Source organism: Python bivittatus, unplaced genomic scaffold (assembly GCF_059951505.1).
Source record: "Python bivittatus isolate LINGU-HERP-01145 unplaced genomic scaffold, Pbiv_v1 ctg000570_np1212, whole genome shotgun sequence".
Lineage (NCBI taxonomy): Eukaryota > Metazoa > Chordata > Lepidosauria > Squamata > Pythonidae > Python > Python bivittatus.
Window position 1 is genome coordinate 11600615 of NW_028277097.1, and position 25935 is coordinate 11626549.

The 25935-nt window shown below is 40.4% G+C and overlaps 1 protein-coding gene across 1 annotated transcript in view; it reads right to left on the reverse strand.

The window, feature by feature from the left end:
- Window positions 1–1034: 1034 nt before the first annotated feature.
- The window catches only part of ONECUT2 (one cut homeobox 2), a 116482-nt gene continuing 91581 nt past the window's right edge, over window positions 1035–25935 (reverse strand). The window contains exons 2-3 of the mRNA XM_088153062.1: window positions 6924–7023; window positions 1035–4180 (exon numbers count right to left, since the gene is read on the reverse strand). Of these exons, the coding sequence (XP_088009188.1) occupies window positions 6965–7023 (59 nt within the window). The 3' untranslated portion in view covers window positions 1035–4180; window positions 6924–6964. The remainder of the gene's footprint in view (window positions 4181–6923; window positions 7024–25935) is intronic.

Here is a 25935-nt window from a genome sequence, read left to right on the forward strand (position 1 = left end):
CGAAATGAAATTACAATGCCTTCTTATTTAGAGGTGGATCGATCTATCTATCTATCTATCTATCTATCTATCTATCTATCTATCTATCTATCTATCTATCATCTGTCTGTCTGTCTGTCTATCTATCCATCTGTCATCTATCTGTATCTGAGTTCAACATGCAGTGCCTTCACAGTTTCTGGTGTGGCTTATGGAAATGCTGTGGCCACACAACATATTTGTGCCTGATTAGTTTGTACGGAACATTTCAATTTATAGCAATGTGTAGAGACTACCTACTGACATAAACATCAGTCATTGTATCCCTCTGCATATGTGCAAACTGATTGGATATAAGAATAATCAAAAAATACAAACCAAACAAAATCAAACAAGCTTTTGTTTTTTCACATTGCCCAGTTGTCTTCATGTAAATGATCTTTGTTTCCTGGAAATAATACAGACTCTGTTCACATAACCCGAATAACACTGTCAGCTTTTACAGCTTCTTCAACATTACTTCAAGGATATGAAGTATTCTATGGATGATGGACAATCTGTGCACCTTTTCCATGCCTCACATGGCATGCATGGCTACTGATGTCCCTCCACATACACTTTTGTATTAGGCAGCCTTCCCCAATCTGGTTGCCTTTCAGATGTGCAGATGTCAACTCCTAGAATTCTCATAGTGACCGGGGAATTCTGAGAGTTGAAACTGACACATCTGGAGGCTGCCCAGGTAGGGAAAGGCTATCCAAGCACAATATATGTAGGTGTGCCTATCACTGGAATGGGTGTGATATACTTTACATGAAACTCTCTCAGACCTCAGGTCAAATGTCTGAGTGGACCTTTGTTCTAAATCAGGTCAGTTTGGGGGATTCGTTTACAAACAAGATATGGGGATTGGTAAATGTTAGCTTTTTTGCTGGTAGGTCTTAAAGTTTAAGGCAGTGTTGTCCAAACTTGGCCACTTTAAGATGAGTGGACTTCAACTCCCAGAATTGCTGGCTGGAGAATTCTGGGAGTTGAAGTCCACTCATCTTAAAGTGGCCAAGTTTGGAGAACACTGGTTTAAGGGGACCCAGTAGCTAAGGCAAGACATGCTTGTTACGAGCGCTCATTTCTGACATTTTGCATAGCAGCAAGACCTTCCAGATCCTCCTTTTAGACTCCCATTGACCAAGAAGTGGTCCCACACAGTATCAACAGTATATAGTGAAGAAACAGGATGAATATGATTTCATCCTGTTTCATCCAGAAGGGGGAATCTGGATGAAAACATCATCCTTTGTTCAAAGTACCACAAAGTCACCAACATGTTCCCAGCTGATATTACAAAGCTTGCCTTTTTTTTTTTTTTAAACATGACATCCCCCTTGCAGCTTTCTACGTAAATGATGAAAATAACAATGCTCTTTAGAGACTTAGAAATTTGCTGGTAAAGGTCAGTGTTTTCAGGATCTCTTTAGAATTACCAACATGTGTACAGATATTCATCAAACCCTGACTATTTCACCGTAACACCCACAGTGAAACTGGCCCTCAGATTATCTTAATGTCAGATGTGTTTGGAACTGACTGTTGTTACTTCCTGACACTGAAGTTTTTATAATATAAACGGTTCTTCTACACAGCCAGCTTTCTCTTCCTCCTAGAAACCGTAGAAGCTTCCTCCTCTTTGAGTAAACAAGAATAAGAGGTTCTTCAGAGCTGCTTCATAGATCTACTTACCACTTTCAAGCTGGCAAGCCACTGTGGGTTTAGTGGGATTTCTAGGGGTGCAGATTGACTGGGATTTAATTTATACCAACCCCAATGACTGTGGTTGCCTGGAAGGTTGTACCTGGCAAGCAGAGGATTATACATTTCCTGCAATGTGACTAAATATAACATTGGGCTATGTGCATTTAAAATTGATTAAGTTTGATGGGAGAGGAGGAGGAGAAGGAGAAGGCAAGAAGGTTGCATGAAGTGGGATGGAAGGTGGAGCCAGATTCTGTCTTTGTGTCACTTGATCAGCAACTAGTTCATAAAAAAAAAAAAAAAAAAAAAGGATAGGTCCAAACCAGTTCCAAAACCAGCTTAGCCTTGTCTGTAGCTATTGAAATCCCAAGGGCTGGAACAGCCAATTGAGGTAGGTATGTGTTAATTTGGACTGATTTTATATTGTGGTGATCTATGGTTGGTTTACCCCTGATTTGTAGAGTAAGATATAGTTGGCAGGCTTCATCTGTCACACAAAACTATAACCCATTCATTATAAGCTTCAGTAGCTAAATTCACACTGGTGCTAAGTCAGAACCAAACGAGCCCCATTAGAGTTTAGCACTGTGAATTCCATTGTGGTTTGTGAACGATGGTTTTTGACTGTGTGTGATAGGCAAATTGTAATTTATTCAACAAATGGATTAGTGCAATCTGGAAAGTCAGCGTCGGTTTCTGCTTCCCATCTCTGCTATGTAGATAAGACGTAGCATCGTACTTTACGAGATTGGTGTACCTATTCCAGCATTACTTATCAGACATGATTTTCAACCTTCAAAATGCCAGCTGTTATTCATTTTACAACTGTGGGGAAGGAATTGGATTTGAGCCAGGCTTTGCCAAGCTCAATGGAGTAGAACTTGGGTTTCCACAACTACTTTATTTTGGATCACTGTGGTGTCCTTAGCATTGTCCCATGTGAATCCTGTTTATTTATTTAATAAACTTCTATGGCAGTTCATCTCATAGACATGACTCTGGGCAGCTGACAGTTAAAGACAAAATTAAAACAGGATAAAACCACCAAAATTAAACACACACACACACACACAACATCAATAGCATAGATTAGCTGCTGAGAACATTCACAACATCCCACATTCAAATCAACCAGGCTCACATATTGCCAGGACCCCAAACTAGATGGCAAAGCCAGATTTTTAATGCCTTATGGAAACCCAGTTTGGGGAATTTTGCAGTGCTGAGCTGACTGTTGCTCTGTTTCAGGAGCTTTGTCGCCCCTGGTGGCAATTGTATAGGACAGTGTTGTCCAAACTTGGCCACTTTAAGATGAAGTCCACTCATCTTAAAGTGGCCAAGTTTGGACAACACTGGTATAGGACTAGTTTAGTTGGTGGATGCCTTTAGCAAAGAATTCAAAAACATCCATCGAGGCTGAGCTCCCACCAATCTCCAAATTTAGATGTGCTGTTCCTCCATCCTGTGTTTTAAATAACTGTTGGATGTGGGAGCGATGGAAGGGGAAGCAGTAGCCTCCTGCTTTGGGGAGATATCTTACCTAGGAAAGAAATTTTCACCATCCGTTTGCAAAACAGCTTCATCTTGTGGCCTGTTGAATAAATAAAAACAGAGCGCTCTGAAATACAGCAGGCCTTGACTCTCTCTTGCAGAGGAGATGGGCTTCTGAGCGAATCAAGTGTGATGACAAATCCTTTGGTGTTTTGTGACATGCTGTCAAAGTAGACCACCTGGGAGGAGAGACTGTGTTAGCTTATGGCAGCCAAAAATCAGGAGGCATCTGGTGGCCCTTTTTCAGACTAACAAGTTTGATTAAAAGGCATCACTTCCATGAGCCACAACACACTTCATCGGATGCGTGGAATGGTGGGCTCATGAAACCACCTGCTTTTTAAAAAGATTTGCATTGGATGAAATGAGCTGTGGCTCATGAAAGCTTGTGCCTTTTAATCGAATTCGTTAATTTGAGAAGGGGTTACTAGACTCCTGATTTTTTTGCTGTTGTCCTATTGACTGTAGCTAAGTCGGGCTCCAGGTTTGAAAGCCGTTGGGAAAAGGGGTTTCTGGTAATCCCTCTTTGTCGACAGCAGGCTGGCATCTGTGCTGAGGGAGAGTTGCCACTTCAATTGCCCATGGTGTCCTTGATGTTGGGGCCCTGAGGGGAACTGAATGAGCAAGGGGCCAAGATAAGGCTTGATGCCCGTCCATCCTGCAATCTCAGGAGTAGACAGAAGGTGGCTGGCGTTGATGGCCCGGTGCTGGCTGCGGTGGTCTTGTTGACTTTGGCCTTTTCTTTAAGCCAATGGCAGAAGGAGGTGAGTGGCGTTGGAACCGTGCAGTCTCGAGAGGGAGAATGGAAGTGATGTTTTGCCTTTTGGAAGAGTGGGGCTGCTTTTATTAAATACAGAAAACAGCTAAATCTAGGAAGGCATAACAGCATCAGCATCATCTTCTGCAAAAAGAAGAGAGGAGAAGAAATGGGGGAAAAGCCACAAAGCATTATCTCATATATTACAAGACTAATCTATATATATGTGAACTTATCTAATAACATAATTAACATGTCAGCTTATTAGCAATGGGAAAAACAGAAATTAGGTATATAAACTAGAATATGTGGTCCAAATGTCTGATGCAGACATGTTCAAATGTATTGTTCAAATATAGAGAAGGGGATTCTTCGAGCATTGTACAATTGGCAGAGAATGAGTCTCCGTGCAGCCTTGCATCTATTCTTTTCTGCAATCATAAAAGCGTGCAATCATTGATTTCTGCTCTCCTGTTAGTTCTGAACCGTTGATACATAGTTCAAAAGCACAGAGGCATTTGCAAAAAAATGAGTTTCCTAGAACAAAATGAACATGTGAAATAACGTATAGCCATATTATATGAGGCTACGTTGCATGTTCAGTACATCATCTCCAACAAAATAGTATTGCACTGATTACTGGATGCTCCAGTTGCTTATTCCATGTTTCCCTATGCTCTTCAAAACAGAATTTAGTATATTCTAGCCACCATTAAGAATAATTTACCCAGGTTTATTATTTATTCTAAAAATAATAAGGCCACAGTATCTTCTAGTGCTAGACAGGATACTGAAACACTTAGAGCTGCAGACCCATATCTACAGTTCTGTGAAAAACGATTCACTCCTTTCTGGATTTTCTGAATGTTTTTCTATCTTTGCCCATAAAAGAGCTTCATGTGAGCCCTAATGATATATAAAGGGAATAACAGTGAATAAGTAAGTTTTGGACTTGTTTTATTTATTTTATAAACAACCACCCAATATGCAGTGTACCAGAGTGAAAAACCAATTGTACTTCTAGTTCAATTAATTCACATAAAATGATAACTAAGACCAGTTGTGTACTTTATTATACAATCGGGACTGATATGTGTTAGACCTGCCTATATAAATCTCACAGAGTTTGGCTCCCATCGTGACAGTGAAGTTCCCGCTACACAACTTCTGCAGGTATGCCTTGCCTCCCTCAAAATAAATTTCTGAAGACCTCTGTAAAAAATGTTATCGATGTCAATCAGTCTGGAGGAGGATATAAAACCATTTCCAAAAGCTTTGGGGTTCCACTGATCCACAGTCAGAGACGTCTTGAAACAGAAAAGATTTAGGGCAAGTACACGAACTGAAGATACTGTCACTCTGCACCTTTTGACATCTGATACTGTAGCTCTTCAAATTAAAAAAAAGTCATAATCAAATTCTATTAATTAAGAATGCGGGAAACTCACAGATTGGGGTACAGAATGTTCCAGGACTGGTGAATTTCACATAACCCCACTATTACAATCAAGTTTTCCAATAAAAGGAATGCCTTTCTATTTGAAGCTTGGATTCTTCAACAATTTTAATTTAGCATGACCATAAGCATCAAGCCAGAGTTGGAATTTGTAAGCCAGACTTCCCTAGTAGGTAATAAAATGGTGGTGGTAGGGCGCGGGAGAGTTTCACACCAGGATAGGTAGACCCTAACCCAACTGTAAGAAGAATCAAACATGCCTATTCCAACATGGCCTGTAAAGGTAAGTTTTCAGGAGGGAAGACCTGCTTTATAAGAACTTGAAGAAAATATGACTCTGCTATAAAGCTAGATCTGGAAATTAAAGCCGCCTTCTTTAACAAACTGTCCTCATGAAAAAACAAGGGAGAAGTAGACCTTTAAAACAGGGCATTCATTTTCTGAAAATATTTTTTTCGAAATCCATAGAGAAATGCCAAGTGTGGTATACATTACTTATGGCAAAATTTTTATTTTTAAAGTATTGTTTTATCCCAAATCCTCAATGCAAGTAAGGCCTAAATATATTGCTATTTAAACAGAAAAAATATAAAAATGATCTTAGAAGTATCTGTAAACATTCTTACCCCAGGTTATTTTCTCTGGGTGTTGCTTGAAAGTCTGCATAGAAAAATGAGTTCTCATTTACTTGTTTGCAAAGGTGCTACTTTAGATTTGGGCTAATTATTATTATATCCAGAAAAATCTCCAAAATATTCAATGTTATTAATTTTGGCATGAAAGATTAATGTTTAATCAGCAAATACCAGTGAATGTTTAATCAATAAATACCAATGAATGTTTAATCAGTAAATACCACTGTGTCATTCTGTGTTAGCCTAGTGAAGCTTTAATGCACTGTTTTACTTCTTATTTGGTTTGAAAAAGAACAGGAAAATGGTGCTTCTGAATTTCAGCATTATAATCAGGAAGCTGGAAATGGGGTGGGCTGCGGGTTACATAATCCTAATTTAAGCAAAGCTTGTGTTGGATATCATAGAATTATGATCATCTAGTCCAGTGTTTTTCAAACTTGGCAACTTTAAAATGTGTGGACTTCAACCCCCAGAATTCCCCAGCCAGCCACACATCTTAAAGTTACCAAGTTTGAAAAACATTGATCTAGTTCAACTATCTGCAAAGGGCAGAAAAACCATTTGAACCATCCATGAGAAATGGCTGTCCAGCTTCTTCTTAAACACCTTCTGAGATAGGGAACCACAACTTCCATTGGTAACCTGTTGTGCTGGTGTAGAAATCTTTCTATCAGGAACTTTTTCCTTATATTTAAATGAAATCTAGGGAGCTACAACTTATGCCCTTTATTTCTGGCTTTACTTTCTGTGGTCATAGAAAATAGTTCTTGGCCATCTTACCTGATGACATGATTACCTGTATATCTTTGTTGCCTTCTTCTGAACCTTCTCCAACCTTCAATATTCTGCTGGAAATAAGTTGCCCAGAATAATACACAATACTCCAGGTGTTGTCTCTGTAATGCCAAGTAATTACATTAGATTTTTTTTAGTTAAAAAAAAAAAAGCAAGATTCTCCCATCATGCCTTTTTCTCTGGGTGAAAAACAGGATCTTTTAATGAGCTGAGGACTCTGCAGTGGCCATAAATGTGGTTTTCCAGCTCTGTGAAAGTTTGGCAGTTTCTCTCCTAATTCTGATCTTGCAACTTTAACCGTGACCTTGAACAGCAGAAACTGAGCAAGTGAAGAGTTCCTAAGGCAAGTTAAAGAGTTTGAGTTTCCTTTATTCCCAGTGCTCTCCCAAATTTTCTTGGGAAGGTTGTGGGGAACCCACTGCAGCATCTTTAGGAGAGGTACAAGATGTCTCTTGTATGTTGAGAAGGCAAAGCAATAAAAAAAGTTCTTATACAGGTAGTCCTTGCTTAACAACCGCTTGCTTAGCAACCTTTCGAAGTTACTACAGCGCTAAAAAAAAGTGACTTATGACCAGCGCCTGACTCGCAGCACCCCTGCAGTCATGTGATTGCAATCTGGGTGCTTGGCAACCAGCTTGCACTTATGATGGTTGCAGTGTCCCTGGGTCACATGATTGCCATTTGCGACCTTCCTAGCCAGCTTCCAGCAAGCAAAATCAAAGGGAAACTGTGTGATTCACTTAACGATTACATGATTCACTTAATGCTGCGGTGATTTGCCTAACAACCACTGCAAAAAAGGTGGTAAAATCAGGTCTGGTCACGTGATGATTCACTTAATGACCGCATCACTTAGTGACTTAAATTCTGGTCCCAATTGTGGTCATTAACCAAGGACTACCTGTATATAATTTTTTGGTAAATTCCATAATAAGAGTTTGATGTCATTCCTTCCATTTTTATTTAATCCAGTTAAAAGGGATGTTTTTTGAAATACTATCCAGAGGTTATATTTACATATTCATTTTGTATGCCATGTGCTCCTTTTTGACTATGGAATTTTAATGACCAGTTGCAATGCATTTGTAGAGTATATTTAAATCCTTGAGTACTGATAGGTAGGGATTTTTAGTTTATACCATATAAATATGTACTGTATACATATATATGGTAAATAGATGGACTTGTATAAATTGATCAGTCTTATTAAAAAAATTAAAGAGTGCTCCTCCTCTCCCATTCCCAGCATTAGATGGTGATCTTACCAAAGGAAATCAAAAAGGTGACTTGTACTGACTTCATGGCAAATCAGTTTAGAAACAATGCAGATTTGACCTGTGAAGGCTACGTTGTGTGGCAATGTCCTAATGGCCATAAAAACATACTGGGTTTTTATCTGGGCAGCCAAAAGGGGAGAAAGAATTAGCTGGCATCGGTTTTGCATTGTTTGTTTATTTAGTCAGTTTAGACGGCTGCCCTCCCAACCAACGACTCAGGGCGGCATGTCATTAAAACAACGAAAAAGCTAGAAAAAAGTCATCATAAAATATAATAAAATGTAAAACAAATGATGCCCAGAGCAATTCAGCAACGGAAACGATCAGTCCAGATGGGTTCACAAATGCTCCTGACCCAACACCTGTCCAGGAGATGCGGAGGGAGGGGGGACCAGGTCTTCAAGACCTTAGGAAAGGCAGGCAGGGACCTGAATTTCATGGTTTTATTATTTATGAACTATAATTCATTAGATATGAACAATTGTGGTTTATATGAGGGTACAGAGATAGTCAAGGTCCCATTTTTATGTATGATTCCCCACCAGTGATCTAATCCCAGTCTCCTTGCTTTACTTTTTTGCTATTATCCCAGACAGTAGGTAGCAATTTTCCAGCTTCTAGCAGACAAGACAATGATAGAGAGAAGATTGCTGGTGGCTTTTTGATTAGAAGGGAGCATGTAATTAGTGTGCGCACATTTCTCTTGCCACAGGGCTGTGGATGGCATCTTTTCAGCAGCCTCAATATAATGACTTTGCTCCATTTGTATTTGAAAAAAGATAGGAAAGCCAGGAGTGAGCACAGTGTGAATTGTCTCTTCAAATATTTTCCTCTTTTAAATGTTCTTGCTTGCAGGGAAAAGACTGTTAGTGTGCTGGAGCCAGACATCTTCCCAGCTACCTAAACAGTCATGTATCTTAGAAGATGCTGGATGGTGACCATCCTTTCTCAGCCGGCTAAATTCTCAGATCCTTGGCTGAAAAATGTAAACAGCAATCATCTAACAGTGTTTCTGAACCTTGGCAACTTTAAAATGTGTGGACTTCAACTCCCAGAATTCCCTAGCCAGCCATGCTGGCTAGGGAATTCTGGGAGTCGAAGTTCACACATCTTAAAGTTGCCAAGGTTGAGAAACGCTGATCTAACGGTTGCTGAAGTCTCTGATTTTTTGGTGGGACAATGCCATTATTTAATTTATTTAGAAAGTTCCTGTTCTGACCTCTGGAAGATTCTGACATGCAGTGGAGTTGGACTCTGGACCATATTTTCAGTTGTACAGTTTCCCCAGGATGGATTCACACATTGGATGGGTGTGTGAATGAATCTCTGTGTAGAAATTCAAACATTATAAGGGGCTTCATGCGCTCAGTTTGTGGGGTGAATAAAACAGACTGCATTTGGTTCCATAAATCATGATGTGTGGTTTGCTTGGTGTCAGCTTAGCCTGTCATGCCACTGTGATTTATAAACTGTGACATATGACTTGGCATGAACAGTGAACCCAGATGATGGTTCCATTCAATGGATTATAGTTAAGCAAACTGTGGCTGCATATGATACAATCACCAGAAATCCTGATTAGGCCTATTTGGCCTTGCCTAACCTTACTGAAAATATGCTTTTAGAGATGGGTCTCAAAGTCATGACCCTCCCATTCCTTTTCTACAGCCTGCTACAATATTTTGTAGGATCTGAAGGCCCCACCTAACACAGCCATGGTTCCAAGTACTGTACTGTATAGATGCTCTGGCTGAACCAAGGAAGCCCTCCATGGCCAGGGGTGGCAAGGCAGTGGCAGTGGGTGCTGCCCGGCTATACACCCGCAACCATGATGAGCAGGGGTGTCAGTAGGGCATGGTCAAAAAAGCTAAGATGGCGGTTGTGATGGTGTGATCATTTATACACATAAAAAACAGAGGGATCTTGCTCACACCAGGGCAGGTGCCATCTTGATTGGTTGCTCTCCCATCGCCCTCTCCACCAGTGCCTGCACTGCCACCATCCAGGAACAGCCCACACACACGTACAATGCATGGTGGGTGCTGCTTCTGAGACAGTACCAGACAGAATGAGCAGAGAGGTGACACCTGGCTAGGGGCCAAGAGCGTGGAGGCTGGGGCTCCCCAAGAAGGGAGCCAAAGAGGCCATCCTGGTCCAGTTGCTCTCCCAGAAGGGACTCCTTCCTGGGCAAAGAGTGGGAGAGACAGTAAACCAGCAAGCAAGATCTTGGTGCTAGGCAAGGGTGTCTGCAGGAAGGAGGTCAAAAATCAAGTTGGTGGCCACAACCATGCCATCAAAGTCCCGCCCTTCTTTATGTGCATCATGATGCGCATAAAAAAAGATGTGGAGTTCCAATCACATCATTTTGGCCGCCATCTTGATTTTTTTGACACACACGGATACACACATGGACGCCCTTCTTGCTAGACAAAGGAAAATGGGGAGAAGGAAAGGCAGACCAGAAAAAAGTTCCACAGAAAGAAAGGTGAGAAGAAAAAGAAAAGCAGGATTTGTGGAGGCAGCTCTTTGTGGGGTGGGTATGCTAGATTATATCACTTTATATATCATCTGGAAATAAGATTGGGTATCATCTCAGTAATAAAACCAGATACTGGCATAATGGTTAATGAAAAATGCTGCTAGCTAAGAGCTACAGTGACATGGCTTTGTTTCACAGCTGTTTTCCAAGCAACTCTCTTTTGCAGCATTTTTTTTTCTAATTTAATAAAGGCATGTTTCCTGATATTCTTCATTTCCTGCCTTTTTGACTCACTGAAATTTTTTATCACAGGATGAAAAGACTTAAGGGTTGCAGCCCTTAGACTGGTATTGCTCAACCTTGGCAACTTCAAGAGGTGTGGACTTCAACTCCCAGAATTCCCCAGCCAGCTTTCTGACATCCCCTTGAAGCTGAAGCTGGCATGGGAAAACGGATAAGAGAGGGGCAAGGGAGCTCTTTTTCTGGGAAGCTGGTCCTCCACTCCTAAATTTCACACTGCTGGCTTCTGTGGACCGGTCAGGAAGAGCTCTCTAGAACGGGAAACCTTGCCCGGTACCCCCAGCCTCCTATCAAAAATCAGCTTCACCCCAAGGACAGTGTTCACAAAGAGCTTTTTAAAAAACGGCAAGCAGAGGAGGGGGGGAGAGGGAGAGGAAGCCGTTTGACCTTGTCTCCAATGAAAACCCACCCACAACTGTTAATTTATTTGGTTATCTATTAACAGTCTCTAGGCAGCTTAGTTTTTACGTTTAAAATTAAGTGCTTGATTGATTATTTTCTGGAACAGTGATGAGATGTTGTCCTATACTTAAGCCAATCCATTAGCGAACTCTCGTTACTGATCTCTGCTCTGTGTGTTTATGGAGCAAAGGCATTCTGGGGGTGAATTCAGATTCACTAAGCCATGGATGGCCTTTTATGTTTAACCAAGAATTCATGTCATGTTGTCTGCTTGTATATTGTCTTTAATTCTGGCACGGCCAAATTGGTTACTGTAATAAAATATGTGGAGCTACCCACATCCCTACACAGTGCAGTCACAGCACAGAGCGTCGTTTGGGCATGATCCCTTATATATCTCCCCAATATCATACTTCCACCTACCCCATTTCCTTAACAGGGAACAGTCTTCTTCTGCTTGATGTTCTGCAAATATGTTGAAGCAGAACTCCCATAAATCCGGGTCATGATTGTGGTTTAGAGGTTTATAGTCCAACATATCTTGATGACAGCAGATGAGAGAAGGAAAAAAATCCTACCACAGGCCTGTGTTAAGAAGGGACTGTGCACAATCCCCTTTAATAATGTTCTGAGGCTGAAAACCAGACCAAGGTTCAACAGATAGACCATGCATAGTCTCAGCTTGCTGAAACCTTCATTGGCTAATTTTGGGAGCTCTGGATGCTGTCCAAGGTAGAAGAGCAAGTCTGTTCCTGCTTATTCCTCCAAGCTGATACGGATGGAACAAGGCAGTGCCTGTTGTTTCTCAAGCAGGTAGAAGAAGCTCGGTTGCATCCACGTTGTCTGTGGCTGCCCTGGGTCAGTCTCTGCCTACTCCCTTGAATCATGATCTAATGGTCTTTTCAACTGTCTTTTCGGGTCTCCTGCCAACACAGTGGCTAGTGGGTTTTCTGTTGTTTTCTATATTCCAAAAGCCTCTGCGGCACCATTTGGGGAGCACATGGAGAACTAACTTTGCCCACCCATCCTAATTTCAATCCACATTCATACACTGTCAGAGAAATGTAAATGGAGAATTGTACAGGCTGATTTAAAGGTGTCGGATATCAGTACAGATGCGGGTTCTCAGTACAGTATATCTTGGCCCATGGAGAAAACTTTGACTAAGTGGTGACCTGCCTCCTATCAAACTGATATTGTTTGTTTAAAAAAAAAAAAGAGTTACAAACTTTTCAGGGATACAGGGTAATTGTTGAAACAATCCTGGTTGGGATCTTCCTTCCTTCCTTCCTTCCTTCCTTCCTTCCTTCCTTCCTTCCTTCCTTCCTTCCTTCCTTCCTTCCTTCCTTCCTTCCTTCCCCCTCCCTCCCCCTCCCCCTATATTCTGTTAAATAGAAGAGTATTGAACAGAGCATACATGTGAAAATAGAACCAAGCCCATTAAGACTACCCAGAGAGAGTTGCTTAAAGTCCAGAACAATAAGAAAGTAAACGTTTCAGTAGAAAGCCTGCGTTTCTGAATGTTTTCTCCTCCTGGTAGGGAAAAGAAGGAGAAGGAAGAAGTGTTCAGTCTGTCCTGTAGGAAGCAGACCTGATGATCGGAGCTAAGAGTATCACTCTTCCAATTACAAAAAGATAGAGCAGGGATAACAAGAAGAATCAAGAAGGAGTGTCTACTTGCTATCTCTACCTCTAATGCCACTAGGGTTTATTAGTAGGCTAGAAGCTGTGAAGTTGATGCTTCTGGAACTGCATTTCCTATAATGGGCATGGTCTCTGCTCATCTTCTATGTTTAGACCAGAGATTTATTAGAGGGCTGTTTCTGGAAGTCTTTGGAGGACACATGGTCACCCTAGCAACCTCAGATTATTGCTCAGGACTACTTGGGTTTCAGTAGTACTTGAGTACATTAGTTGTTCCATGGCTTTAAACTAGGGTTGGGCAACCAGAATTGTGAGTCTTCTTTCTTTTTGCAGCCCCCAGATACAGTCTTATAAAGAAGCAGCATGGAGTTTCTCAGCATTTTGAAATGGAAACATGAGAACCTATAGTGTATTTCTCAAGTAGGTTTAATACAATGTAAAAACCATGACTTTCCCAAAAAGATGACACCAAGAGAAACTTTTGGCCATATCTAGGTCTGTGAGATGCTGCCATTTTGCATCCCTGCAGCCTTCACACCGTCATTTATGGGTCACCCCTATCTACCCAAAGCTTCCCTAATTGTAATGGTATGTGGGAATGACCTTGGGAGATGGGGCGAAGAGACACTCCCAGGGAATGGTCAGATAAGAGGGAACATAGCCCACAGCTGCGTAGTGGGTGGAGCAAGGGGTTCAGAAGGGGCTCTCTCTAGTTTCTTGGGCTATAGTGGGGGGAGGAATATACTTTCAGTCTCGCAAGACTCTGTTAATGTAGCTTTACAATAAAGTAGAATTAGCTTATCTGGTCATGTTTCCTGTCTGGTCTACCTGGCAAGGCTGACACTAATTCTGTGGTAAGTAGTTTCAGGAGTTACAGTACAGTAAAAGGCATTCGTGTATTCATGGTTCCTTTAAATTAAAAACATTTTTTTAAAAAAAATAATATACTGCCTTTGAATCCAATCTTATTTAGACTCTAGGCTTGAATTCCTTTCTTGGGATCAGATAAAGAATTTGAAAACAATATTTCACTCCCACTGCAGTTTTTAACCTTACAAGTATGTTTCCTAATTTATTAGATTTCCTAGAGGGAGCAATTGTTAGGATTTATTCTATTGCTATTTTTAATATATTTTTTAAAAATCTGTTAATACTCTATTTTGATTTTGCATTTTGTTGGTTGAGTGCTCACCAGAGAAGAAATGCAGGGCATAAAATAAATAAGTAATTAATAATATATTTGATGTAATAGCCAAACTCAGGCTGTGTCTTAACAATTGCTCAGAATTTTCCTGTATGCAAATCCCTGTGAAAATTTGAAATGATCATAGGTTTCCTGGAAATGAGAGGGAAAAAGCAGGATTTCTGTTAATTGTTTCTAGATATGTCAATCTGCTTAAGCCCTTTAGAAACAATGACTGAACGTTCTTCATAGGATTTTAGAAGTCTCAGCTACAGCTGCCAGATAAAAACTGCAGAGATCTTAGTGACCACTAGATGGCAGTAAACATTTAGAGTTTGGGCATCTCTTTGATGCCATCCAGCGGTCCTCCATTTCCTTGCAGCTTCAATCCAGTAGCCATAGTCTTAACTCCGGAATATTGCTGGTAACAATATTAAACAATATTCCAAGAGCCAGCAGCGAAAGATAAAGGGAGATTGCCGCTTAGTTTGACTGATATCTGTAAAAATTATAAAGAATTCGGTAAATTATGCAATACAGCTTTTTCAAGCAAATTAACATGAGCACGGTGGGTCACACTGATGAACCTTATTTAGAAATGAAGAAGAATGGTAGTATATAAAGAGATGGTCATTCTTTCTATTCTTGCAAAAAAAAAAATTGTATCAAAGAGTTTCAATGTATATTTGATTAATCCATTGAATTTTTAGTCTGAGAAAAATGAAATGGTAGTCTGATAAAGTACAAAATAGCACTGGAGGTGGCATATTATGTCCTGACTCAGAAGATGTTTAATGCATGAAGCACACTTACTCATGTCTATCAGGAGCAACTTACATAATTGGGATCTGCAGCCAAATGCAAATAGGGAATTAATTTTAATGACCAGGACATCTAGAAGTGCATTTGGACAGGATGTGTATTCAGATACAAATGTAAGTCCCATGGATGCATGCATTATTTGAGCATTCAGATATCTGATCAATTTACCCTCACCATTCTTGACATCCTCCCCCCAAAATGCTTTCAATGCATAATTGTTTTCTTTTAATCAAATTGTTAGCATGGTTACTTGGTTGTTCTATTTTTAAAAGTGGTGACATCTTTCAATCTATTCTATAGAACAGAATTCCCTTAAAAACAGAAAGGCAAATTTCATTGTAATGGGATAACAATAAGATCAAGAAATATTTAGGATTTAAAGTTGTTTTTTTCTGCATGCACACTGAATATGTAGCAGGAAAAGCAGGATTTTATTCACAATGGGTTGGCCTGGAATATAAATTATTGGGCTAGTTGCAGTGGTTAAAGATGTTATTAACAGACAATTTTGTCTGTCCGTTTTGAATCAAGTTTTTAAAAAAAACTTAAAATAGAAAATTACAAACAAGTACCCAAAATATCAAAGCACTTGAGAAGTTATAATTTTAAAAAAAAAAACAGCAGCTATCACAGAAAATTGGTTTGGAATTGTTTTATATGAGAATAGGAGACACAATAATAATGTTCCTCTGTGAATGTATCTTGTGATAAATTATTTCCCCTCCTTGTCCTGCTGTCATGGCATTTATTGTAAGGTAGTATAAAAGATGTAGGTTGCAATCTTAGGCATACTTACGTGGGAATGAGTCTCACTGGGAGGACCTGATTCCAAGTAAGCAACAAGGGTGAATTATTGTCAATGTTTCTCCCTGTACACAAAGGCCGTCAGCCATATGCGGAAGAGGCCGGCAGATGATCCACAAGACCACACTTTGTTACAGCATTCACTGCCCTTCAATCATGCCAATTTGGGATACACATTCCCCTTTGAATGAAATCAAGATGCCACAAAGCTTTAGCCGTTCCTGATAGGAAAGCATGAATTGGGAATCTCTCTGCGTGGCACCGGCCAAGCCCCATCAGGAAGTAATTCTTCTTGCTTAGATTGCATAATGCCCCAGACAGATTATGAAGGGTTATCCCATGGCTCAGAGACCCTACAAGTCTACCAGCTAAATAAATCTTGGCCTGTTTTGATGCCTGAACTACCAACTCTACTTGATGCCTCTTCGAATTCAGCTCAATATTTGACCGTTTCCTGTTGCAGATTGGCTTCCTCACCTTCTCAAATGGCAGAGCCGGCCTTACATCTGAATTGGGGCATTTCTCTATTTTCAAACATTAACAGGGGATATTTGGGGCTCCAGAAATGATGCAGCCGCTATTGGAAATGGCGGATAGTCTGTTTTGACCTGAACAACAGCGATGCCACGTTAATAAGCTCTAGCAAATGTGCAGTTTCTCTCCTCAAACTGACCGCTGCAACGAACTGATCATAAAGCCCTTGTGCTGGCCAGTCTCGGATGTGAAACCCTTCTATTGTTGTACGTGGGACTCTTTTGCATCCCCAGAGTTGTTTCTGGAACACATGGACAACCCTCCCTTGCATCTCCTTCTTCCCCCAAATCCCCTTTCTCGGTCCCCAATACACAAGGCGAATTGAAATGCAGGAGTGAGCAGTGAGGAAAGGAGTGTCATTTAATTTGTGCGCTGTGCTCTGATTGAATGGCATTCTTTATTGTGACCGTGCAGAGATGGATCATCTCTCAGGGCTTCACAGTCTTTTCTCCTCTGGAGTTCAGAGGTTACATCAAAAACTGCCTGCCTGCTGCCTGAGATGACCTATGAACTGCAGAGGCCAAGAGGTCGTGAGGCCAATGAAGAAGGCAAAGGCACCGAGGGTGTAATTCCCATTGTTCTCCAAGGAGAAGAGTTTAAGGCCGCATCACATGATCCGCTCTAGGTGGAATAACAGGATAATGTACCGAGGTGTGGAGGGGGGGAATGGCACCCACCGGAGCATGGCAATTAAGTGCTAGCTACAGACCTTGGGCTCCATCCTGCCCATCGTATGTATTTTTGAAAGCTCCCCATTTTGACCAAGGCTGTGACAAGATGTTCATTATTTTCTGAAGTGTTCTTTGCAGCTTCATGGCTGATTAGAAGACATCATAATGCTCACGTGGCTCTCACTGATAAAGAATGAAGAAGATACCGTTGTGAGAAGCAATTCTGGGTTTTGTCAGAATTGCCCAGAGAGGCACAATGAAGTCATGGCTAAAGAGCAATTGTTCTCCTACGTGAGCTGATGTTTTACATCTTAAAGGAGTGCAGATAAAAAAGAGAGAAGGAAAACACTTTTTATCATATTTTGAACACTTAAAGTAGGATTTGCACATTTTTTTTCTTCATGATCCTCCATAGAAAATATGCCCAACATATACAAACATACATCTTATATATAAATATATATTAAGCCCAAATCAGTTGCAAAGTTATTGAGTCTGTTGGGTGTTGTATGATGGCATGGCTCTTAGAAGGACTTTCGACTATCTCCTTATGTTTAATGAGTCAGGGAGGAAATATTCAATTTCCTGCAGATGCAAGGGAGATTGTGACTGGAGAAAAGAGTTAGATCTGCTCATAACAGGATCCCAATATATCTCCTTCCATCCTTCCCTCACCCACCCACCTACTTCATTAATTGCTATTATTTATTGTTAGATTTATCTCTCTCTTTTCCTTCCAGAGGTCAAAGCAGTACGTCATACAAGGCAAAGCAATATGAATATTCTTCATACACCATCTTAGCATTCAGTTGCAGGAGCAGGGATCTTTTTTGCATACTGGACATTCAAACAAAGGAGCTAGCATGATGGACACAGCCAGTCACAAAAAAAGGCTAATCTCCTTAGAATGCTCCCTAATTTTTTCTCTTGTCTGGGAAGACAAACACTCTCAAAGAAAGAGGAGTTGGGCTTGACAGGACTTTGCCAGAGCCATGCACTATTTTTGTTTTCTAAAACTTGCTAGAGGCCCAGAAACATACTTGAAAATAAAGATGATGCTGGAGGTTGGTGCTTCCCTTTGCCAAGGGAGATATCCAGAGGCAGGCTGATACCCATAATTACACAGTAAGATAAAGCATATTATCACCACCCTGTTGGAAAAGGTGAGTTGGAAGAAAGGAAGTATCCAGCCACTTTCCGGTTGGGGATAGAGGAGGTCCTAATATATTGCCAACAAGGATGGCATGGAGCACAATAAATAAATAAGTAAATGCAGAACTTTTGCACGGGCTAGCCTAGAGATACAGTTTGAAAAGGAATTCCTGTAATTACACAGAAATACTCACTCACCCTAATGAGAAGGTTGTGACCAAGTGCCTCTTTGTTTAAGTCTGTGGTCCAAGGGCCAGCAGCTGGTGGACAGCTCCAACTGTCCCTTCTTACAACACTCTGTGCAAAATTCAATCAAGGACTGTCTTCTGTAAAATAAGACACAGGATCATCCTAGACAGGTGGAGTTTCTGCAGACATTTCTTGATTCCACTTGGTCATGTACCCACTGCACCAATCCTATCCCACCTGGTGCCCTCAAAATATGTTGGACTTCAATTCCTATTTTTCCCAGTTAGAATCAGGTGGGTGCGAAGGAGGGGAGTTGAAGTCCAACACATCTCAAGGGCGTCAGCTTGTGGAAGATCATACTATACTATACTGAATAGTGCTGTTTAATCTAGGGGCAAATGTTTCCCTCTTGTTTCTTCCCTCTTGGCTGTTCCTTCTGCCCTCTCAGTTTTGCTAGGTAACTGAGATGTTCCTTAATGAGTGAAGGCACATTTCTCCTTTCCTTCCATCCTCCTGCCCACCCCCTCCATCCATACATTTCCTCTCTGATCAAATATCTTGTGAGAGTCACCGGGTCCAGAAGATAGAGGTTCTCAGTGCTCTCCTAAGGAGTGATTTGTTTTACTGATAATGGGTGAAATGAAGGACAGAAGCAGGAGGAGGAAGGGAAGGAGGGGGGGAGGGAAGAGAAGCAAAAGGAAGGGGCAGGAGGGGGAGTAAAACACCATTCACTTCTCAAGCTTTTAAAGAAGTGCTATCTTAGATGAGAGCTGCCTTTAAAAATAATGAAATAAATTCTCAAGCGGATTGGCCACAGGCCCAACCGTAGCACTTACCGATCTGCTGTGAGGCAAAAGAAAGTCTGTTTGGAATCACAGAGGCAGATCTTATTCATTGCTTGGTGACTGCCTGACGTCTTTACACACAGCCAAACAAATGACAGTCCAAAATAAAGCAACAAACAAATGAAAGAACCTGAACTCAGGCTCTTCAGAAAAGGTGTTTAATGAAAAAGAAAGCTGGGAGGGCATGCTGAGGATCCCGATCGTCTGGAAGACTTTTACGGAAGCCGTGGGTGCTCTGAATTGGGCAACCGGCTCTCTGTGGAATACATGGGAAACCTCTTGTTTTCCTACTACCACCCCCTCCTCCCCCCAATTTCAAAAAATTAACTTCTGTTGATTTATGTCAAGGCTTCAAAGCCTTTCAGAAATGCATGGGAAGGCACATTTGCACTCCCCAGAGGTCTAGAAAACCTTATACAGCAGCAGAAAAGTGAAATCCTCAAGTGAAGCTGAGATTGTAAGAACCACAAGAACGCAGCCGGGTCTGAAAAGAGCCATTATGAATAGAAATCTCTCCTCTAGCCATACACCGTGATGGTCAAGACAGAGGACCAACTGCTTATGCCAAAAGGGCTTTGGAACACACACACACACGCACGGGAGACAGAGAGAGAGAAAGAGAGAGAGAGCGCATTCTCCAATATTTCACAGATGGGGGAAATTTTATCTATTTCTTATATTCCTGTTTCCCCGCTGTAGATCAGTACCTTTCTCTGTTGGTCTGTAGTGGGGTTGAATTTTTTCTGCCTCCTCTGTGTTAGGTGGGATCTGCAACAGCCTATGTTTGGTGAATCAGTGAAACAATCAAGAACTAATGCCAGTGAGTTTGTTAGGAAGAAAAAAGGCAAAAAATTAAATTAATCGAATAACATGAGCTGATTAACCCTAACCCTGTTTTAGGGTTAATCAGCTCATGTTATTCGACTAATTTAACTTTTTGCCTTTTTTCTTCCTAACAAACTCACTGGTATTACTTCTTGATTTCTTTATTTACTAAAGGCATAGCTCTGAGTGGCCTACATAAAAAGGATAATGAAAAAGCATAAGATAAATCATAAAACAACATTGAATCATTGTCAACTATCTTCAGGAAAAAATTAACCCATACCACAGCTTTATATTCCAAACACTATGGTAAAAATCTGGGTCCTTGGGGCTTTCCAAAATGCCAGCAGCAGGGGCTTGGGGGTACAATAATCCATATGACTGGAGCTGCAGCACTTAGTCTGCTTCTTGGTGTAGCTTCCTTAGAGTAACCTAAAGTATCTCTTCCCGGCCTGAACAAGAAAGTTAGGGTTTCTCTGGAGAAGTTGGTTCCTTGGTATCTTGGGCCTAAGCCATTTAAAGTTTTATGAGTAGTAACCATCCCCTTGAATTGTCCCCAGAAACATACTAGTAGCCCATGCAACACCCAATATATAGCATCTCTCATCCACTAGTATGAAGGGGGTCACATTTTGTAGCTGCTGAAGTTTCTGCAAAGTCTTCAAGGGAAGGCCCACATAGAGTGTGTTGCAGTAATCCAACTGGGAAGTAAGGAGGGCATGAGTCACCACTGCTAAGTCTTCCCATCCAAGCAGGGCCATAAATGGATCATCAGCTTATGTAGCTACTGAAATTTCTGAGAAGTCTTCAAGTGGATTGCAGTAGTCCAGGCTACTAATTCTGGCTACAGATTCCACCTGCTCTTCTAACGGTAACTGTGAATCCAGGAGCACTCCTGAGTCATGACCCTGCTCCTTCAGGGAACGTGCAGAGCAAAAGAAGAGGCTGCCACTGATCTGAAGTATTCTGATGTACAACTCACTCTTGTGGGTTTTTGTCTTCGGTTTGTTTCATCCCATCCAGATCTTGATAGCCTCTAGATACCTGAATAGAATCTCTAACTCATCTTCTGTCTGGCTTGAGGTGGTCATGCCCAACTGGGTATCAACTGCATATTGATGAATACCGCATCCCAAACTGATGAATGAACTTCTCCAACAGAGCCATGTAGATGTTCCCCCCCCTTTTTATTATATTGTTATAAAACTTATTACGTTGTTTCAATACATTGATGTTTGTATAATATGTTTGAAAATTATTAAAATTTTATTATTTAGATAGCTTAGAATATTGAGAATATAAAAGAGAAGGAAAAAATATTCTATCAATGTTAATTACAGTTTAGGGTATCAATATTACAAGCATAGAATTATTTGGCTTTTTCATCCAAAGTTGAGTATAACATTGAAAAAGAACCGCTACAACTCACAGCAAAATAATTGTTGTATACTAGAGGTTTCGATCTTAAGCTGATTACTTATTAAAGTCTCCCTTCTATTGTTACTTAGCATGTATGTGTGTGTGTGTGTGTATGTACACACACACGCATATACGCGCACACACATGTTAATAAAAGGAATAAATAAATAAACAGAGCAAATTTAACAAGAATTAATTACCAAGGAAAAAAAGAGAAAAAGAGAATAATAGTAATAATAATAATAATAGTAAATAATTAATAAGAAAGACAAAAAAGTGTGGAGAGTGGACATTGTGATACCTGGAGACAGCAGAATAGAACAGAAAGAACTGGAGAAAATCACAAAATATAAAGACCTGCAGATAGAAGTAGAACAATTATGGCAAAAAATAGCACAGATAGTACCAACAGTAATAGGCACATTGGGTACAATCCCAAAACATCTGGAGCACCACCTGAACACCATCGACATTGATAAAATCACCATCAGTCAATTGCAAAAGGCAGCTTTACTTGCAACAATTTACATCCTGCGACAATACCTCTAAAATAACTAAACAACATCTGCCTATCACAGATCCTTGAAGGACTTGATAGGTGACAAAAATGCCAAATCCAATCTAAACATCTGGCTGACTGTGTGTCCAACCACAATAAAAAAGAACTACTGGGTTTCTGATTCACCCCTCCGTTTTTTTATATATCTGCTAATCTGCAATATTTGTAGACATTTAGGCTCCTTCACAAGCCAGTCTGTACGTTATTATATTTGCCATGCTACGTGATGTGTTGTATGTATGGGAACCGTTCTTACTTAAATTATTTAAACCACTATTGTGTATATATACTATTAGTTTTGCCACTGCTGCATATTCTCCAAGTTTAAGTTTCCAATCAGATATTGTTGGAATTGTGTCTTTCTTCCAGTGCTGAGCAAAATTTGTTCTCACTACTGTATGCATATATCTCATTAAATTCTGATATTTCTTGTTAATTTTTTCTCTTCTCTTCTCTTCTCTTCTCTTCTCTTCTCTTCTCTTCTCTTCTCTTCTCTTCTCTTCTCTTCTCTTCTCTTCTCTTCTCTTCTCTTCTCTTCTTCTCTTCTCTTTTTGTGATTATACCTAGAGGAAAAGTTGTGGTTTCATTTCAAATTTAAATTCCAAGTTTTTCTGTATTATACTATATATGTCTTTCTAGTACTTTTGGGCTTTTTTATATATCCACCATATGTGATAAAACATTCCTTCTGTTTCATGTCATTTCCAGCATTGTTGCTGTATGATTTGTCTATCTTTATTGATGGAGTTGTGTACCAGCTGTAAAACATTTTGTACCAATTTTCCTTTAAATTACAACTTGGTGTAAATTTTATAGATTTAGTTCATAATTCTTCCCATTCTTGTGCTGCAATTGTTTCTTTGAAGTTTTGCATCCATTTTATCATACAGTTTTTTGGTTGTTCTGCCTCTGTGTGCACCATGTAGATGTTGAATGACATGGAGGAGAGCATGCGGCATCCCCCACTGGAAAATCCAGAGCCCTGAGCACTTCTTTCTCACTAGTCTACACTGAACTGCCCACTCAGGAAGGAGCAAAACCATTGCCATACTGTGCTCCAGAGTCCTAACCCTGATAGACAATCCAGAAAGATACCATGGTCAATGCTATCAAACATCACTGAGACATCTTAAAGGAACTGGAGAGCCATACTCCCTCCATTCAGGTCCTAGCAGAGGTCATCCCCAAGAACAACCAATAAAGTTTCAGTTCCACCTTTGGATCTGAAGCCTGACTGCTGGGGATCCTGATAATCTGTTTCTTCCAGGATCCTTCAGCCCAACCACCTCCTCCAAAATCTTTCTCTAAAAAGAGACTGGGTAGAAGTTGTCCAAATTGATGATGGATGGAAAGATGGTGTCTTTAGGCAGGAAAGTATCACCATCTTCTTCAAAGTAGTAGGCACCATTTCCTCCCTCAAAGAGGCATTTATCATCTTCAGGCTTATTTATGCTTAGGCTTATGTATCTTTATGATTTATTTATGTTGGAACCTGTTAGGAGTTGCTCCTGATTTGGCAGTATAGAAGCATAATAAACACATAATAAATTTCCCTTTACCACATCATGCTCTGTCTCCTTCAACTCATTCCTATCTCCCACCTACACAGTGCCTGCATCTCAATGATAGCTGTGCCTGCTTCCTATCTTGGCACCAAGCAGTTTGCAAGTTTTCATTGGCCCAAACCATTTTAATTTGGCTGCAACCAACCCTAGGTAGGTGATCACCTTCACCACATACCCAAGATACCAATAATGTTTTTAAAAAGTCATACTACTGCTTAACCTCATGGTGGTGCTCCAATCAGCCATCACAATGCCAAAGAAAGAAGAAAAGAAGGAAAGAAAGAAAAAAAGAAAGAAGAAGAAAGAAAGAAAAGAGATCATGTCTACTGATGCATATGATTAAATCACTTTCAATTTTTAAAAAAATTCCGAAGCTTAAATATGTGACTTATGAATCACTCTTTTTAAAAATTGTATTTGTATTTTAACAGATATTTTAAAACCCAACCAAGAAAAAAAGAGATTGACAGGCTGTGTAAAACTGAACAAGAATTTTCAAAATAACTTTAGACTAATACCACATATCAAGATTATCTTTTTTAAAGATTATTGTATCTCTCTGCATATAGTAACTCCCTCTCTCACTGTTTTCTCCTCACAGAGAGCCAGCATAGTATAGTGGTTGAGATATTGGAGTGAGGAGACCCAGGTCCCTCAGGCATAGAAGGTCCTGGGGGGACTTTTGGCTAGTCCCCCCACTTCTTTCTCAACTCAGCCTACCTCACAGAGTTCTTGTTGCAAAGATAATTGGAGGAGGACAGAGTTCTAGGTACTGTACATTGTCTTGACCTCTTATACAAATGGTGGGATATACATCTAACATTTCAGAAATCTAACATGTGGGGCAAAGATTCAGAATGGTTTCCTATGCCCTCCAGTGTGGGGTTGTTATTGGTTTTTTTGGTGACAGATATGGCACTAAGGTTAAGATGGACTGGCCTCATTTAAACTCCAAAGAAATAGAGAGGAGGATTCATTGTGGACCTATATGCAAACTTTTAAAAATACATCCTTGAAAAATATTCTCTTCCATGGCCTAATACTGATAAAGCTGGACTACATCACTAGTAAGTGAAAACACCTGGAATAGAGGAAGCTCAACAGGAGAACAAGAATCAGAGTAGATTTCTGCTCTGCACACATGGTCCTATAGACCAGGGTTCCTCAACCTTGGCGACTTGCTGGCTGGGGAATTCTGGAAGTTGAAGTCCACACATCTTCAAGTCGCCAAGGTTGAGGAACCCTGCTATAGACATATCAAGCAGGAAGGAAGGATATTGAAAAGGTTGCATGGGTGAGGGGAACTGAATTCTTCCCCCATGTCCACTTTAGCTCCCCATTTTCTATCAGGCCTTATACTTTTCTTCCAGTTCAGCTTGTCAGAGAATACCTCCTGGGATGACAGAACCCCTGTGGGAAACAGAGGAGAATTTTTGTTTCCTCTCCTCTGATGTGCCTGTGTCCACAGTAACAGGGAGTATGCATGTATGAAAACACCTCCTGATGGGAAGTGAGTTAGAAGCCTCTGCAGGGATGTTGCCCTTAGAGTAATCTTCCAGGAACTTTCTCTTCTAAGCTCTTCCACAGATAATGCTTCCAAACCAGCAACCAGCAGAAACTGATACATTTGACCCAGCATTAAGGCCTGTCAATACAGGATAGGAAATTGAGGAAAATCTTCTTCACTTAATGGCATCACGATCATCAGTGATGGATGGATGAGAATGATCATCCATCGACTCCTTGAAGCTCCAATGGTGCTGTTTCTAACAAAGCGCGTCAGCCAGCCATGCCTTCTTCTTCTGGTGTGGAAAGATAATTTCATAAAAGGCCATTTCCAAGCCAGCAATATCCCTCTACTTTGGAATGTTTACACAAGCGAGGAGAAAATGTTACCCATGTAATGAACTAATTAACAAAGGCAGAAAATGTAGGAATTCCCACTACAAATTCTAATCAATTTTCCATCAATTTTCTGGTCCACCCTATAAGTAAAGTTCTCTGGGCAGATTTAAAAATTACTCACAAAAGTAAAAGCAAAAACATATTTATCTAATGTAATTTAACAATATATTAGCCATGTTAATATAATTTCTTTGTTCTTTTAGTTTATAGCTCTTAGTGCTTTACAGCATCACTAGGACAGCCTGATGAACCTGATTTTTACTTCCTGATTTCATGATTCTGCTCTTGTCCTGTTCACAACCTGTTATTTACACAGCCATATATCTTTTCTGTGCCACCAGCCACTACCAGAGGAAATTAAAAGAATCAGGGCAATTCACTGTTACACTCTTTGTATCGTGATATGAAGGCTGGGTTCTCCTAAATCCTGAGACCAAG